At 37.6% G+C, this 16,193-nt stretch overlaps 3 protein-coding genes across 3 annotated transcripts; 1 reads left to right on the top strand and 2 right to left on the bottom strand.

Annotated features, from left to right (window-relative positions):
* Positions 1 to 1,653: 1,653 nt before the first annotated feature.
* On the top strand, positions 1,654 to 3,030 carry LOC119980919 (AT-hook motif nuclear-localized protein 23-like). Its single transcript, XM_038823761.1, has one exon. It carries the CDS (start codon positions 2,022 to 2,024, stop codon positions 2,844 to 2,846), a length of 825 nt encoding a protein of 274 aa, XP_038679689.1. The 5' UTR covers positions 1,654 to 2,021; the 3' UTR covers positions 2,847 to 3,030.
* A 4,864-nt stretch (positions 3,031 to 7,894) lies between these two features.
* LOC119980920 (auxin-responsive protein SAUR77-like) lies at positions 7,895 to 8,548 on the bottom strand. The gene has a single exon (XM_038823762.1). It carries the CDS (start codon positions 8,333 to 8,335, stop codon positions 7,988 to 7,990), a length of 348 nt encoding a protein of 115 aa, XP_038679690.1. The 5' UTR covers positions 8,336 to 8,548; the 3' UTR covers positions 7,895 to 7,987.
* Positions 8,549 to 10,187: 1,639 nt separating this feature from the next.
* On the bottom strand, positions 10,188 to 15,636 carry LOC119980918 (AT-hook motif nuclear-localized protein 8-like). The gene is made up of 6 exons (XM_038823759.1): positions 15,478 to 15,636; positions 14,912 to 15,403; positions 14,766 to 14,818; positions 12,586 to 12,717; positions 10,986 to 11,147; positions 10,188 to 10,762 (listed from the first exon to the last, which is right to left on the bottom strand). The coding sequence occupies exons 2-6, from the start codon at positions 15,393 to 15,395 to the stop codon at positions 10,493 to 10,495; spliced, it is 1,101 nt and encodes a 366-aa protein (XP_038679687.1). The 5' UTR covers positions 15,396 to 15,403; positions 15,478 to 15,636; the 3' UTR covers positions 10,188 to 10,492.
* Positions 15,637 to 16,193: the final 557 nt, after the last annotated feature.

Below are 16,193 nucleotides of genomic sequence, written 5' to 3'. Positions count from 1 at the left end.
CAACTAGTATCTATACTCCCATTATGTATAGAAAATTAAGTGAATTGTGTATAGAAAAATGTTGGATGAAAGATTGAAAGGGTGTCCATTGACATTTTCTAAATAATTGAATTTAGTTTAATACGATAATTAACTTTTGAGCACCAAGGTCATCACACCAATTGATTGGTTAAACTCTCTTTATCAATTAATTAATTTAATATTGTGAATTGCGGAATCCAAGAAACCTCCAAACAATTAATTTTCACCTCTAAACTTGGAAGATATGACCATTAATTAATTACTATTATTGAAAACATAAAATGATATGAGCAAGTAATGTACCCTATAATGACTCATGAGGCATTCAATTAAGCAAAGGAAACGATGGCATGGCAGAGACGGCCAAAGCAAGCGGAAGAGAGAGGGCCGTCCAGGGTGGGAGGATTAGACAAGAATGGGACCCACCCGCCGCACCACCATCTCCCACTTGCCCATTTTTCTATTGTCTTTGGCTCTTTGCTTTGCTATACACAATATTATAATAGAATCCTCTCTCCTCTCTATCTCTCTCTCTCTTGATCAACTTAACCAAACTTGGTGAACTTTCTCTCTAACCATGGTTAGTTTAGTGTCAAAGTCCAAACCCCCCAATAACCCTCCCCCAAAAAAAAAACACATCTACCATCTAACCCCACCCACACACTCCTGGTGAGTACTGTACTCCTCCCCATCCATCCATCCATCGAGTGTCCATTTTGCTCTTTTGTTTTTGTCATAACCACAATCCCCTCATTTGGAGCGTGTAACTGACCCTCCAATCAAATTATTATTTTCTTTCAATGTCCATATATATATATATATAAAATATTCACTGACTTTTTTTTATTGGTCATGAACATGATATTCTAATTGGACAATTGGAGTCATCTCATGGCTGACCGCTCTGTAATTGTTTGGATGCATGTGAAACGGAGAATTCACGTGCTCGTAGTTTATTATATATATAGTTATATAAGACGGGGTTCAATGCGAGTATATTGGGTGAGTTCTTCGTTTAAAAATAACTATATATGTATGTATATATTTTTTATTACAGAAAAAAGAATAACATGCATCACAAAACTACCATTTTAATTAACATGCATGACAAAACTGCCATTTTAATGTCGTAACAAATGAAAAATCTTCTTCAAATTTAATAAATATTCAAGTACAATCAAGAATGATTTCCTTGCTTAGATATATAGAATCATAATTAATAGTAAATTTTTATAGTTCATTTTGATAAATAGTACGATCAATACTAATATATATATATATAATAACAAAAGAAGCTCGAATTTATTTATTCCTCACCCATTGTTTTGACATATTATTTCTTTTTCATGGTATAACAGATTGAAATAGACAATGCCAATTTTATTTTTTTTTGTCTTGTATAATTAAATGTGTATGTGGTAGCTAGAGTTTTATTAATTAAACCAACGAATTGATGTTTTAGACTTCTAAGAATTAACACAATCCCCATCACGTGTTTTCCACGCTCCATGAATGAGAGTGTACATAAAACCTTACTAAGTATATTTATTTTTCAAAAAAATCTATATTTTATCTATATCTATATAAATATTTAAACTTTTAGATGCATTAGAGTAATGAATGAAATGGCTGCGTTTTAATTAAGACTCTCTCTCCTCTCCCTCTCTCTCCTTGTTTGTCTTTGCTTCCTCTTCTTATCAATCCTTTCCTTTCCTTTCCTTTCCTTTCCCTTACCTCTCAGATCTCCTTCTGTCTTTGTTTTCAAACAAATCTATCATTTCTTCAACTCCCCAAAACAAAATATGATTTTCTTCTCCCCACCCTCACATTAAACAAACACACAGAAAACAAAAAACCCAGTTTTAAATTACAGAAACTGTTTCTGTTTCCTCATAAAATAATTCTGTGTCCTTTGTGGGTTTTTATTATTAATTTTGTTTCTGGGTGTGGGTGTGGGTGTGGGTGTGGGTGTGGGTAGGTTTAGTGCTTTTGATGTTGTTATGGCTGGTTTAGATTTAGGCAGTGCATCTAGATACGTTCATCAGCTCCAAAGACCCGTTCTCCACCTCCAACACCAACCCGAATCTGAACCCGACAACGACAATGAATTCTCCACCGATCACCAAGGCTTGGACCTGGTTGCAGCCGCTGCTAACTCCAGCCACCAAGGAGACATAGTGGGGCGCCGTCCACGTGGACGCCCGCCTGGCTCGAAGAACAAACCGAAACCGCCAGTCATAATAACACGCGAGAGCGCCAACACGCTCCGCGCTCACATTCTCGAGGTGGGAAACGGTTGTGACGTGTTCGATTGCGTGGCCAACTACGCGCGGAGGCGGCAGCGTGGTATTTGCGTCTTGAGTGGGACCGGGACGGTAACTAACGTCAGCATACGCCAGCCGGCCGCGGCGGGTGCGATTGTTAGGCTCCATGGAAGATTCGAGATACTTTCGCTTTCCGGATCCTTCTTGCCTCCTCCGGCACCACCGGGGGCGACGAGTTTGACGATATTCTTGGCAGGAGGGCAAGGGCAGGTGGTGGGAGGGAGTGTGGTAGGGGAGCTGACGGCGGCGGGGCCGGTGATTGTGATTGCTGCGTCGTTCACGAATGTGGCGTACGAGAGGCTGCCGTTGGAGGAGGAGGAGGAGCAGCAGTTGGGGATGCAGAGCGGTGGAGGAATGGGGAATAACGGTGGATTTGGGGATGGGAGTGGAGTCGGAGGGCTGCCGTTTTTGAATTTGCCGTTGAATCCCGGTGCAGCGAATGTTCAGTTGCCGGTGGATGGATGGGGCGGAGGGAACTCAGGTGGACGGAACCCGTTTTAAGCTATGCGTTTGGATGGGGTAAAAGGTGAGCCAAAAGAATTGTTGATGGATTAATTAAGGGTTTATGTGTACTACTACTCCTTTAGCTCCTCTTCTTTGACTGATATGAAGTTTAATTTAATTAGTGTTTGCCTTTTTTTGGTGGTATTTTATTATGGAATTAAACACTATCTTCTTCTTCTTCTTCTTCTTCATTGATATGAGAAACCAATGGTTTGGGAGTATATAAATATTGATGATGATGGTGAGGACAATACTAATTGGAAGTGTCAATGAATTTTGTTTATATGTGCTACCAGATCATCACTAGGTTCTCCTCTTTCTATATATATATACATATGTGTGTGTGTGTTTATGTGTGTATTTTAGATTTCTATTTTTGTATTGAGTATTTGAGTTAAGCTAAGCCTTATTACAATATCAGCTAGGGCACTTATGTTTGGACAAAACTTTCAATCTTGTAGGCATGGGAATGTGTTGTTTTTATCATTGATTTCAGAAGAAAACAATAATAATAATAATAATAATAATAAACATTGATATGAGAGCAAGGGTTTTCTTGAATTGTTTTGATTTGAATTAACATCAAACACAGCTCTCTCTCTCTCTCTCTCTCTCTGTTGTCATCCAGTTTTCTTGGGAAAGAGCTGGTTTTCCTACTAATTATTAACATTCTTCTCCTCAGAATCTTTCGGCTTAAAAAAAATGTCATAATATATATATATATATACACATATCAAAATTCCAAGGCTTGTTGTCCAGCCATATATAATATAGTCTAACTATCCCATCAGACATGATGGATGGATGTAGTAATCATTCGTTGTGATTTGTTCTTCTAAAATTAAAGCCAACTGATCGATGATCAATCTGGGTCTGATACTCCCCTCCTTCTCATTTCACTACCTCTTTTGTTTACAAAACTGATTTTATAGCTATACAACATTAAATCCTATTGTTTTCTTTGAGAGAGGTAGGTGTAGTTAATTATAGTAAGGCATCTATTATCTATTGTTCTATTTGTATGTAACATATATATAGATATACAGATAGATGTCATGTATATATATAGTAATTAATGAGACTACTTATGATTACTCATTTAAATGTTAGAACCTTTTTCCATGCCCAGTCACGAATTCGTTATTAGTTTTTTTTTTTTCATGTGAAGTACTCTCCTTGTTCTCTGATCATGTTGAACACTTTCTTCATCTTCCAGTACTGATTATATATATTGGAAAAACACTTTGTTCCTGAGAACCTTTTACTTATGATCGATATATCTCAGCTTTTTATGCTTAATTTGTTGCAAATTAACAACAATATCTTCCTCATCTCATCAATTAGGTTTTCCTTACGTATACAAGTGACTTAATATAAAATTGTGAAAATGAAGTCTATATGTTAGCTTTATTCGCCACTTCAAATTAAACTTTATATTATACCTATATATATATGTATGTATGTATGTATGTATGTATATATATATATATATAGTGCTTGTCGTATGAGAATTGCATTTTATTCTAAGGATATGCCTAGCTATATATTATAAGTTGATTAATTTGTATGGTGATAGAAATAATGGTGATTATGAGGTAATTTAGACTTGATATTGTTAATTAAAGCTCAAGTAACCTAGCTAGAAGATGATATGCAAATTACAAATAATTCAATTCCTGCTGATGATTGGAATATTTACTGCAGTTATTCAAAATTGTTCAACCAGTAAATGTTTAATTATGTCAATCATAGTTTTTTTTTTTTAAACTTAATTAGCAAATCTAGCTTTATCACTCATACCTATATGTATATAGAACAGGCTGAATATGATTATATTGTTCTACCCTAGCTAGCTACTTTCAATCCAAATTGTTTATAATTCTCGGGAGTTTTGAGTTCAGGAGCACTACTAAAGAATTAATTTTGCCTATACTCTACATTTTCATGTAATATTTGTTATCCGTTAGTACATAATATATACAAGCCAAACACATCTACATGCCAAAGAGGGATTTGAAGCTCCACAATTTGTTAAAGTGTACAATTCACATATAACGATGAGGAAAAAGTCAGACACAATTTTTAAAATGAAAAAATAAAAAATGTGGTGTGAGGTGACATACCACCCAAACCATTAGATTCAAATTGTAAACTCGACAATTTAAATCGAATTGCAGAGCCTAGATATGCTAAAGAGGGGATAAGTCTTGAGAATTTATGGAGTTATTAAAAGATTGCTAGCTCAATCCTTTTGTGGGAAAAAATTACTGCAAAAGTAGTTGTAAGTATGGGAATATATATAATGAAGCATGCACCTAAAATATAATTTACTCTCACTCCCACTCATCAAATTATATATAAGCTTCTTCATGCATGCAGCTATGAGCTATGGACATAAATATTGAAATATATCTGTTTTTAAGAAAAGATATATTAAATAATTAAGTTTCCCAGAGTTCTTGGAGAAAATATAAAATGAGGTTATATAGTAAGAGAACCACAATCCACAAAGGTAGATAATTATTTGTTTAATTAATTACATATATTAAAGCAGTAATAAGGCCATATGCTTGCACTGTAAATTCTTTTTAACATTTCATGATTATGTGCTTAACATGTTTCTTTTTATAATAAATCAATTTTTTCCACTTTAATTATAGGGCTAGTTTTTGTGTTTTTTTTCCCCGATGTTGAAGATAATTATAATGATGATGTTGATCAGAGAGAAATAGAATAAGCAGAATAATTTATTTTTTAAAAAAGAAACTTGATGGGGGTCGTTAGGGCATAAAGATATATATATATATATATATATATATATATATATATATATTATTAATTCCAGATATAAAAAAATATATATTATTAATTAATTACCACCACCATCTATAAATTAAATAGAGCAAGTGTACATATCTGGTGGAGTGATTATCAACATAACCTGGATTGAAACAATGAGAAAGAAGCTGACCAAGTCATATAATAAGGATTACTTTATTATGAATTTGTGCCTATACATACATACATGTGTGTGTGCTTACAACATTTGATTCCAAGCTCTCGCCTTTATAGATAATCAAAGAGCAGTTGAATATTTGATATGACAGTGCCACACAAAGACTCACCTTTTTTTTTTTAATTTTATTTGTTTAGTTTTCATTTGATGAATGACTGACCATACTTATTCAAATTTAATTATAATTAGTACCTGTAACGTGATAAGCATTCAACAAATCCAGAGCTTGAAAATGATTATAAAGATTTTGTCAAAACAGTATCCGACATAGATCATACTGAAAGTTGATCACTAGGACATAAAATACATGGAAATTTGATGAAACCGGTTGACTAATGTTAGGTTTGCCCAACCTATATACTGCAACTTGACACCTGAAACCACCGATGTGGGACTCTACATCATTCTCACCCTCTACGACACGCCTCTACTACCCCTCCCCCCTCGCGGGGCTATGAGGGCCATGGGCCCTTGCTGACAAGTGTTTTCGAAACCTGCTCTGATGCAGAGCAGGCTCAACAAGCCCAGTCATAGGATAAGGCCTAACTAGTCCACAAGAAAATCGGTTGACTAATGTTAGATTTGTCCCACCTATATACTACAACTTGGCACCTGAAACCACCGATGTGGGACTCTACATCAAAATTACATTACATTAAAAGAACGAACAAAGAGTAGCTCATCCATATATGGACGTATTGTTTTTAAGTCTTGTTAAAACCATTATCCCACATCGGTTGAGTAACTCCCAATCAAGTGATATATATATGGGCGTTCAAAGCTCACTTTTTACATACAACAAGATCTTTTCATGAGTATAATGAGTTGGGTTTTGACCCTAATAGCTGAGTTTGCCCAATGAATTTGGCGTTGGCTATTAATAGCTGAATTCATGAAGAATAAAGTTGTGCAAACCCAATATATTCTTGCGAACCCCTTTTTTTTTTTTGGCTGATATACATAATTTTCCACGTATTAAAGATTAGTTTATTATATCTGGTCTACCAAGATGGAGAACGAATCAAGTTTTCATGTACTCTCTCACTCAGTATTCAAGTTACGAAGGCAAATGGGCTTCATCTCTAACCATAAATAGCTCACTCAAACCCATATAGTTCTTGGGCCAGGACTCCCAACTTGCAAATGGATCGGGACCATTGGATCTCCACTTTTGGGGCCTAAGGATACCCACTTGGCACTTGTTTTTTAAACTACTTTGTGCCTCATACTACTCAGTTCAGTTCTACACTAGAAAGCCTTTCGATCCCCGATAACCCTGAGTATCTTTAACAGGGTTATGGGTCGGACCATGAACCTCTTAAAAATTACTGGGTCATACCCAACTCAGATCAATAACCCAAGACCAGGCTCAATGTAGTTCTAGACGGGTGTCAAACGGTCGGTTCGATCAGTTTTTTGACATAAATTTAATCGACCGTTAGGTCGGTATTGATGGTATGATCGTTTTTTTTCAATCGGTCCTCACTAATATGTTTTATAATAACCAATCAATCGATTGGTTTGACGATCAGTTCGATTTGCGTGTCTTTTTTTAACAGCCCTCTAGTTACCCGCACATAGTCAAAACGCCCAATTTTTCGACCATGCAAGTGGCCCAAACCGTCAGGCCCATAATCAGATGCCGATTTAGATCGATACGGAGACGAGGTTTGACCCGAGTCGGCCGGCTAGACAGAATCTCTTTAGCCATGTATACTAGTCTAGACTAGCTGCATGTACCAAGAGCAATGACAAAAAGTTGGGCAAAAGAAATTTGTGACATTCTACATTTCTGATATTTAAAGCTCTGTGTTCAAGACTTATTTTCGTCCCGAGTTGTAAACTTGGTGAACTTTGACGCGGCTGAACACTATTTGTTTGTGGCATCAAGTGCCTAAAATAATCGTACCTAAGGCCTAAGGGTATAATTGGAGAGACTGAATGCTGACGCCACCAACCATTTGGATTTGAAAAAACAGAATTAGATGAGGGGAAGATGAACAAAAAGTGCAGGAAGCAAGAAAAAGGGGAAGGAAAAAAAAATGAAAATGGTCATATTAATGTAAGTGTAGCCCATATTACATGAAAACAGTACCTCTCCATTTTCTTAGTTTGTGAAATCTCAGTTATCTTGGGCATAGAATTCAAGAATCTCCTCTAAATTAAGCTGAAACAGAGACGAACAGTCATTGTACATCAACCAAAGCATGTGCTCAAACAAAATCGCATCAACATCCACAAAAATCACTCTGTTTCCTCTGTTTTCTTTTCTCACTACAGCATCCATCAACACCCGAAAAGGACTCTCTTTTAACACAAAATCCTCCACCAAGAACTCCCTCTTCTCCTTCCCCACCACCACCCTCACCAAACCCTCCAACCCATCTTCCTTTAGTGGCTTGTAGCCCAGCCGTGACCCCGTAAATCTCTTCCTCGTCAATATAGAAACTGGCAATACCAAGCAATCCATTAGAACAAAAACTTGAATCTAGAGCTACGATATGGTCAATGTATTGGTGTATATACACAAATGTCTATGTGGGTTTGGGAGGGTTAATTAATTCGGGAGTGAAATTGAAAGCAAAGGGGATTGAAAAGGTCTTGTTGAATAGGCCAACTAAACGGCTAGAGAGAGAGAGAGAGAGGGAGAGGGAGGGGTGGATTAGAGAGAGTGTATAAATTATAAGCAAAGAAAAGGGTGGGTTTGTATTTATGTATTTGATGTTTGATAGGGATTGCATTTGCAGGCTAAAAAAGAGCCGTTAGAGTGTCGAAGAATCACTCTGTTTGGTAGGAAGTTGAATGCGACTGCCACAGCTGCTATGTTTGCTAGCGCGTATGACTCGTGTTGGATAGACCACAGATTCCCGTGATTACTGACTAGGCTCCCCCTTAATTAACGTGTGTCATCAGATTAGTACAATCTAGAGGTAGGGGTGGCAAAATTATGTCTAATTTGGATGACCAAATTTGTTCGACACGGAATAAATCAAGTTTTGACATAAGTTATATATCCGAAATTCGGTCCAAACACAAAAATCTTATCTGATTTAGTATTTTGGACCCTAACATGAATTAAGTTAATGTCCGATTTACTTGTTCGCATTTAAATCAATCCGGATTTGATCAATTAAGTACGTCCGAAATCCGATTCGGGTTAGGGATGACAATTTGTGTCCTTCCCACAAGGATTTTTCAGGATCCGAGGCTTGTGTGGGGCAGGGACGGGGCAAAGAATCTCAACCCGCATGCGGTTCGGTGCGGGGCGGGGCGGATACGGATATGCCTCCCAACCCAACCCAACCCGAACCTGAACCCGAACCCGCCCCCGCCCCGCACTTTGCCCCGCTATACATGTATATATATATATATATAAATAATTATATATGTATATATATACACCCCACATGCGTAAAATAGTTTTTATTTTTAGATCTCATTTTAACAATAATGGTTATTTTAATTTAATATATTGAATTATTGTGTTTCCACAATAAAAAAACATCAAGTAGCTTAGTTGGTATGAGAATTAGTCATATACTTGAGAGGTTTCAGATTTTATTCTTGATAAAAACATGAGATTTCCCTAACATTTTAAAAAATTCATATGCAGAGATTTTCGTACGGGGCAGTGACCCATGGGCTATAATGGGTCGGGGACGGGGGTTAATTGTTGCCCTGACGAGCGGGTGCGGGGCACACCCGTGGACGTGCAGGGCGGGGCAGCCATGATCCGCTCCAACCCCATCCCGTTGACATCCCTAATTCGGGTTAAGATCCGAACATATAAATATTTCATATATGATATTATCCAACCCCTAAAACCAATTTTTTTTGTCACACCTATCCAGAGGTGGGTTGTTGTTCATAAATGAGAGAGAGAGAGACAGAGACAGAGACAGTTAAGCTAACAACAACTTCACAAGATAAGCCAAGTCGCACTTTCTTTACTCTTACAACTTAAAAGCCACGAAATAGCGTATTGAATTGCTGTTTCCATGTTCTCATGTGACCTTCCACGCGGTTTCTTTGCGCTTTCATCTTGAACTGTAGTGGTCGGTGGTGATGCAAACTGCATTGCATGTGTCGACATCAACAGTTGGTGCGCGTCGTCATGGACTCTGTAAACAATGTTTATAGTGTATAGACTTCATTGCTAATCAGAAAACAAAGGAAGCAAGAGGTTGCTTGAGGTGTACGACCCTTCCATTGACATGGAAAGGCACAGTTCAGAGATTACTTCACAATCTCTTCTCCAGTTCCACCCGACTGTGGAATCTAGGAATGCATATCACAGGTTAGGGGAAGCAAACATATGGATATGAAAAGCAAACCGGAACTAGATTATAACTAAAGGGTAGCACATATCTTGCTGTTATCAACAATGATAATCCCTCAATCAGAAAGGTGGAAAAAAAACTAACGAACTACTCGAGGAGGGGAAAAAAAAGAAAAGGAAACTGATCTAACAAGAAAAGAAAAATTAGAGACGAGGAAAACAAAAAAGCCATCTCTACCATTTGTACTCAGCAATGCCTGTCAGCGTTCTAAAAATCAACATCTCCTGGCTATGGTAGAACAATCACAAGGCATGTCTTGAAGCTGTACCGTCAAGCTGGAAGAGTCTTCATTGTTGTGTTTGGCCAGCCCATAGTTGGTGGTACATTTGCATACTATGCATTTGCTGACCAGAGTTACTGTAGAGTCCAGGGGCCCGATTAAGTGTGCTACCACCATTCTCATCAGAGGACTCACTTGAACCCCCTCGAGACTCGGGGCTTGCTGTTGTTGCTGTTGTACCAAAATTCAACATAGAGGGTGTAGGAGCTGAAGATGGCTCAGGTTTTGCAGTGTTATTTGATTTTTTCCCCTCTGCAATAAAGCTGCCAACAATAACCTGGCAGCATTGGTAACGTCAAAAGAGTGCAAATATTACAAAATCACATTTACACTACATATCTTTGTCAAGTCACACAGAACACTCTTGGCGGTTGGCACTGAGTCACATAACATTGCAACTTATAAGCGTGTCTGTAATTGCTATGTAAGTACATGCAAAATGTACACAAATTATGGTACTCCGCTAACTACATAAGTGGAAGATGGTGGCAGAGCCATACCTGCACTGGTGTTGCTGCCATTAGCATACCAGCAACTCCACCACCCAACACACGGCCATCAGGACCCGCAAGTGACACACTCAGACCACCATTTCTGCTCCGACTACCATTACTTTCAGAAAGCAAGAAGGAACCAGATAGAGAGATGATTTCATATCGTCCCTGCAGAAGAGTGTCAACATGACTCTCAGAGGAGTGTCAAAAGACACTTCAAACTAAAATTGGAAAGAAGAGAAAACCCTAATCATTCAGCAATCAGCATTAAATGGGCAAGCGTTGATCACACATTTACATATTGGCTGAGAGTGATTGCTCCGTGCCGATTACTAGAGAAAGTAAATAATGCCAGGATTAAGAACAGACATCAATAGAGGAAATGATTCCTTAAGCATAAACTGCTAAATTAATAAATAAGTTTGATTTATCGAGCATCAAGAAGGCTTGATATTGTAGCATGGAGGAATGAGAGGAAAAAGGACCAGCTGGCAGAATCCCATAGGGAAAGTATTTCAAATTGACCCACAATGCAAAAAAGCACACCTGAATTACCTTCAAATAGAAGTATTTTGTTTCCCATCCAAGTATCCATCAATTCTGGTATAAATACAAATTCCTCTAGACTGGTTCTGGAAGTTTAGTTTCTAATTTAGTATGATGTAAAACACAGTTTAGGCATGCAGTTTCACAGGCACTGAAAGAAGTCGTCAGTCAATCAAGTTTCAGACTCTCTAGAGTACTTTAACAAATGCATAACTCAGACAACGGTTGATGTTAAAAATAGGGTATCTCCTCAACTATTTGCTAAAGCATTGCAACCAAAGCTACAAAGATGGGGCATCTTTAGTGGCATGGGATTCTTACTTCAGCTCAATGCTCAAACACCAGCTAGGAATGGTCTGGGTGAACCATTACCATATAGGCTCTCCTATGGATAATTGTTAGTTGGTTGCCAGGTTAATAAAGATAAGAAGCCATCCTTTTAGGGGTTCAAGGGGAAGGTATGCAGGAAAAAGTGCCTGCCAAGCATATGATCGGCATAATGTCTAATGAGTTGAAAATTATTGCTATTCCAGGCAATATCACCACTGCAAATGAGCAATATTTGCCCATCAAACAAATACGTAGATGGAAAAGAAAAATGTATTCGGCTTGAATGCAAATCAGGGAAAGCTTATTGGTCTAAGCTAATGAAAAATTAATATTGACAACGGAAATGGGAGAGTATACATAATATCCATTGTCAACGGAAAAATTGCACATCATAGTTTCAAATAAAACTAAAATTGTCTTACGTAATGATGGCTATATTGCGATTTTACTTATGCACCAACGGAAAAAATTCTTCTTGGTATTTCTTTTTCCAGATAGAAATACCTACACAGCTACACTTGATCCACTAGGAAAGATCAAAGATTACACTCCCAGTGAAGGAACCAAAATTAAGAAATATTGCCTTTAAGGGATAAACCAATAATTCAACGATTCAGCATTCTAGACATTCTGAAAGCAATCTTATCTAAGCCCCATAATGTATTATGATGCTTGAAGCTAGAGATGTGGAACATCTCTCATACGGATCTTAGACGATATCAAAACGCACCTCGTATGTCACTGTACTCCCAGCATTCGCTGGATGGTGGAGGGTAACATTACATATGGCACCATTTGCGGAAAGAATGCAAACTGTTCTCGGCCCTTGCTGTGAAAAGGCCAAAATTTTAGATGCTATGTCCTGCAAACAAGAGGCAACATATTCTTTTTCAGAATATGCCTTTTTAAGGCCAAAAACGCATGTGAACCATCGAAAGAAAAACAGAATGAGAAATAAAACTACATAATCTAAGAAATTATAAGAAGTTTGCATCCTCTGCCAGTGTCAATTTCAAGATTAATCATAAAAATTTCACACCATTGAAGAAAACGAAGAACAACTTGCAAACGACGTTAGTGTTAATGAGTAAAATATACCAACATAATCTTCGTCAGAATGCTGTTTGTAGAAAGCAATTATATTCAGAATTTAAAGCTTGTAAAACTATACGATTTAAATTAGTGAAATAATTTAATATTATTTTCCCAACCACTGAAAAAGGAAAGAAAGGACAATTAAAAGGTAACCCATGCATAAAATTAATGTCTCAACAATATACCTCCCAGACGCTCTCCCGCCTAATGGAAAATTTCCTTTTTCCACTAAAAATTGTAAATATTAAACTCTACTTAAAGAATTGAGTGATCTACTGTATTGAGTGGGCCTTTATGTGAGGATAACAACTCTGGTTGAAACACTAAGCATTATTTCCTCAAACATGCATTGTTTACCTGATCATGCCACATGGACTTTTGAAAGCAGGAGCAAATATCAAAGTCATCCATATCAGGATAGAACTAGAAATATTCTTTATTTGGAAATTCTGATTCACACTTATTCATCTAAGAATTTCAAATCATATCTGCATTGAGCAAGAAACAAAGATTACCTTCACAGATCCTCTAAAACACTTCACTTCTCATTTATATGGCTGTCCTTTTTTTCACTATTATTTTCTCCTCACATATAACAGGAACTGACATCCTCACTCCTTGGTTTGTGACAGCAGCATACTTTAGCCATTTTGAACTTATATGTTCCCTATGTGTCATCTGACACATCTAACGCATAACAGCTCTGGGATTTTCACCTTTGCTAACAAGAACAAGTATTTCTATGCACACAAAACAAACACTAAAAATTATATAGAATTCTTTTTTTGAATGAATCACATAATTTTAAAGCACTAAAACTGAAGTTGCCGAGGAAAGAACATAAAAGGGTTAATTATACTTTCAATCACAGAAAGATAGAGATTGGGCTTGTTATGACTCAATCACCATATGTTCATTTGTGACAGAAGCAACACCCAATACTCACTTGGGCAGATTTCTCATAGTCAACAATAAGTAGTCAACATATGCTTACGTGGAAATATTTAATATTTTTCTCCTTTTTGAAATAAAAATAAAATATTCATCTTTTCCTCCTCTTGCATGTCTCTCTCTAAGTACCTAATATTTCTACCTGTCTATGGTCTTTCTCTCTCCAGATTGTCTCCCTCACAATAGATCCCTAATCAGAAACCTCATAAAAGTCTTGCAATACACACTTCCCCCGAAAATGCAGCTAATCTGAGATTGTAAGAATGCAAGATAAAACCACAAGTTGTTGTCTATGCAGAAGCTCAAGAGTGTTTATTATCCACCACCTCGTCGTTATAACTCGTATTTGATCAAGAAGGTAAGGTCCATGAAGAGCAATTCAATGCTTCAGTGGGGATTAAAAAGTTCCCTGCCTTGGAAATGTTTTGAAACTATATTCCTCAACTCATGGTGCAATTTGCATCCTTCCTTTTATGAGAATCAGAGGGCTGTGTCATGAAGGCAAATCAACCATATATGGTATTTAAAAATCCCTGATCCTTTTGGTTGCATCTAACACATCCATATGCTCAATGATATCCATATTTGTCCAGTAATAAGTTTGAAGAAAGGCAGTCTGCTGGCAGTATGCCAAATGCCAATGAAAAGGACAAATTTTTGAAAATTGAAATTGTTTAATTGTCTAGGATTTTATCAAACATCTTAGAAATCTATGAACAGATAGATAAAAGTATAAAAAAAAAAAGAAGGAAGTTTTATTGGTTTATCAACCAATACATTTTTTTTTGGAAACTAATGATATAATTATGCAAACCCAATGTATTTTGTGAAATAAAAAAGAAAGAAGGAAAGAAAGTCACCCACATCGCCAGCTTTCACCATGATAACATGCGGTGTGAAACCCACTCCTCCAGCTCCTGTACTCAAAGTTAAACCAAATAAAAGAAAATCAATTCGCAAAATAATGGAAGCATATCGTCCACCATTAAACAAAGATTCAGAGACTATACCCAACGCATCTAGCTGCTTCTTTCCAGACCCAGGGGGCCTTCCACGCTGACGCTTCAAAGTCGGCTCAGAAGGAGGCGTACCACCGCCATTACCACCAGAATGGCCGTGGAGCACCAAAGCAGATGAAGCCGAAGCGGTGGAGGTAGGCGTAGGAGCGAGTCCGAGGGCAATGTTGTTGTCTGGGGCGTACTTCCTGGGCCGGCCGCGCTTCTTCTTGGCCGGATCGATGTCGAACCCGCAAGGCCTCAAAGAGGAAGATGATCCATCAAACGCACCCGCGTTGGGTGCACCAATCGTAGCATCAAAGGGTCTCGGGACCGCAACGGCAGCGCTGGTGGGACCCACGGAATTAGAGGCGAAACGGTAGATCATGGAGGAACCGGGGGCGGAGGTGGGAGTGGGGGAGAAAGGATGGTGTGTGGAGGAGGTAGGTGTGGGGCCCAGGAGGATGTTAGGCGGATGCCGCGGAGGTGTCGAGTCCATTTTTGTTGCTGAAAATGTGAAAGCGAAAGTCTTTGTTAATTGGACTATAGCAGACTAGTTGGAGAAGGAGATGGAATGGAACCTGCTTTCCTTTTCGTTCGCAAGAGCCAGCGGTTCAGCGGAGGTGTGGATGGCTTTAAATTTGTTGCTGTTGCTACTTCGGCAGTTCTGCTGCCACTTTTCAAGAGAGAGAGAGACTGAGAGAGGGACTGTGTGCGAAATTGGGTTTTTTTAATAAAACAAATTAATATAAACAAAACGAAATGATTATATATAAGTAGGGTTTGGAACAATTTTGTGATACTCTAGTTAGATATCTCTATGAACTTAAAGAGCACCTGCAGCATAGTAGAGTATGTTAACAGATTTCCTAAAATACAGATAAAATGTCACTTTCTCTTATTTTACAGATTCTCTATCCAATCAACACTACATCAGATTACTTATCATATTCTCTACTTCATTAAAATAATATTTATTTCTCTTTATTTTATTATTTTATTGATATAATTTTATTTTATTTTAAAATATCTAAAATAATAATAAATTCAACTCAGTCTCCACCTTCCCTGCACCACCACACCACAGCCGCCTACCTTCTTTCCATCATCAACAACAACCTGGTCAATATGGCAACCATTTCCAACAACAATGATGCCACCTTTGACAGCAGAGGAATTATTTTGGGCAAATAATACTCAATCTCCAATCTCAGCATACAGTCTTTATTTCTATTCTCACCTGGGTTTTTCCCCATGTCTAGTCCAAGATGGAGAAATCAATAGTCAGGATCAGGTC

The sequence above is a fragment of the Tripterygium wilfordii genome, chromosome 16, assembly GCF_013401445.1.
Source record: "Tripterygium wilfordii isolate XIE 37 chromosome 16, ASM1340144v1, whole genome shotgun sequence".
NCBI lineage: Eukaryota > Viridiplantae > Streptophyta > Magnoliopsida > Celastrales > Celastraceae > Tripterygium > Tripterygium wilfordii.
The sequence above is the reverse complement of the archived record's forward strand: the minus strand, read 5'-3'. Positions and strand labels throughout refer to the sequence as shown.